We start from the raw sequence: 2,500 nt of genomic DNA, 5'->3' as shown, positions 1-2,500 counted from the left end.
GTTTGAGCGTGTGTGTTTGAGCGTGTGGGTTTGAGCGTGTGTGTTTGAGCGTGTGGGTTTGAGCGTGTGTGTTTGAGCGTGTGGGTTTGAGCGTGTGTGTTTGAGCGTGTGGGTTTGAGCGTGTGGGTTTGAGCGTGTGTGTTTGAGCGTGTGTGTTTGAGCGTGTGGGTTTGAGCGTGTGTGTTTGAGCGTGTGTGTTTGAGCGTATGTGTTTGAGCGTGTGTGTTTGAGCGTGTGGGTTTGAGCGTGTGGGTTTGAGCGTGTGTGTTTGAGCGTGTGTGTTGGAGCGTGTGTGTTGGAGCGTGTGGGTTTGAATGTGTTTGTGAAAGAGATAATGTTTTAGAGTAATTGTTGTCTGGTTTGTTTTTATTGATGTGTTTACTAGAAATGAGTTTTAAAGCTGCACAATTTTCTAAAATTCTCTCCCCTTCCTCTCTCTCTCCTTCTCTCTCACCCCCCTCCCCTCCCCTCCCCCTCTATCCACCAGAGGCATTTGAGTTGGTGTTGCGTCACGGCCGTAACTCCACCCTGCTGGTGCTGAAGGCGGAGTTCCCTGGGCTGGGGGGCGGGGCCCAGGGGGCGGTGGGGCAGCTCTTCCTGGACGTGTCTCTCTACATCCTGGGCTCAGACTCCAGCGTGGAACACATGGTCCAGGCCTTCTTCACCCGCCTCTTTCCCCTGACCTACCGACACCTGCTGGGAGGTGGCGCAGCACCCATATCTGAGGAATGCCTGCGGGGGTCGTGGAAGGACTCCATAGCATTCGGACCCTACCCTAAACTCATTATGACTCGTTTGTCACGCTCCCTCCTGGCCACGCGTGTGTTCCTGCAGGCGCTGAACCTGGGCATTGAGGTGGTCAACACCACTGACCACCTGCGCCCAGGTAGGGACTGTGGGCGCGCCCTTCTGAGGCTGTGGTACTGCCCACACTGCCAGGACCTGCTGGGGGCCCCGGCCTGTAAAGGGTTTTGCCAGGCTGTAATGTCAGGGTGCCTGGGGGGTGCGGCGGAGGTACAGCCCCACTGGAGGGGGTATGTGGAGGGGCTAGGGAAACTGGCGGGGGCCATGAGGGGGGAGCAGGACATGGAGGCTGTGATGATGAGGTTACATGTGCTGGTCAGACTGGCCCTCAGACACGCTGTCAAAGCACGCCCCCGCCTACACGCAATGGTGAGTAACAGGCAAGCATACGCTCGCACGCACACACAGAGCTGGCACCAGCCATATCAACATGCTGAGTCCTTCACATACACACTAACAGCCATATCAACATGCTGAGTCCTTCACATACACACAAACAGCCATATCAACATGCTGAGTCCTTCACATACACTCTAACAGCCATATCAACATGCTGAGTCCTTCACAGACACTCTAACAGCCATATCAACATGCTGAGTCCTTCACATACACACAAACAGCCATATCAACATGCTGAGTCCTTCACATACACTCTAACAGCCATATCAACATGCTGAGTCCTTCACATACACACTAACAGCCATATCAACATGCTGAGTCCTTCACATACACACTAACAGCCATATCAACATGCTGAGTCCCTCACAGACACTCTAACAGCCATATCAACATGCTGAGTCCTTCACAGACACTCTAACAGCCATATCAACATGCTGAGTCCCTCACAGACACTCTAACAGCCATATCAACATGCTGAGTCCTTCACAGACACTCTAACAGCCATATCAACATGCTGAGTCCCTCACAGACACTCTAACAGCCATATCAACATGCTGAGTCCTTCACATACACACTAACAGCCATATCAACATGCTGAGTCCCTCACAGACACTCTAACAGCCATATCAACATGCTGAGTCCTTCACATACACACTAACAGCCATATCAACATGCTGAGTCCTTCACATACACACTAACAGCCATATCAACGTGCTGAGTCCTTCACAGACACTCTAACAGCCATATCAACATGCTGAGTCCTTCACATACACACTAACAGCCATATCAACATGCTGAGTCCCTCAAAGACACTCTAACAGCCATGTCAACATGCTGAGTCCCTCACAGACACACTAACAGCCATATCAACATGCTGAGTCCTTCAAATACACACTAACAGCCATATCAATATGCTGAGTCTCTCACAGACACTCTAACAGCCATATCGACATGCTGAGTCCTTCACATACACTAACAGCCATATCAACATGCTGAGTCCCTCACAGACACACTAACAGCCATATCAACATGCTGAGTCCTTCACATACACACTAACAGCCATATCAACATGCTGAGTCCCTCACAGACACACTAACAGCCATATCAACATGCTGAGTCCTTCACAGACACACTAACAGCCATATCAACATGCTGAGTCCTTCAAATACACACTAACAGCCATATCAATATGCTGAGTCTCTCACAGACACTCTAACAGCCATATCGACATGCTGAGTCCTTCACAGACACTCTAACAGCCATATCAACATGCTGAGTCCCTCACATACACACTAAC

General features: G+C 50.6%; 1 protein-coding gene across 1 annotated transcript in view; it reads left to right on the top strand.

Moving 5' to 3' along the window:
* The window catches only part of gpc3 (glypican 3), a 413,930-nt gene that overhangs the window by 156,150 nt on the left and 255,280 nt on the right, over positions 1–2,500 (top strand). Inside the window, exon 3 of the mRNA XM_055888482.1 lies at positions 488–1,173. Within this exon, the coding sequence (XP_055744457.1) occupies positions 488–1,173 (686 nt within the window). The remainder of the gene's footprint in view (positions 1–487; positions 1,174–2,500) is intronic.

Source organism: Salvelinus fontinalis, chromosome 29 (assembly GCF_029448725.1).
Source record: "Salvelinus fontinalis isolate EN_2023a chromosome 29, ASM2944872v1, whole genome shotgun sequence".
Lineage (NCBI taxonomy): Eukaryota > Metazoa > Chordata > Actinopteri > Salmoniformes > Salmonidae > Salvelinus > Salvelinus fontinalis.
This window is presented reverse-complemented; position numbering and strand designations above follow the sequence as displayed.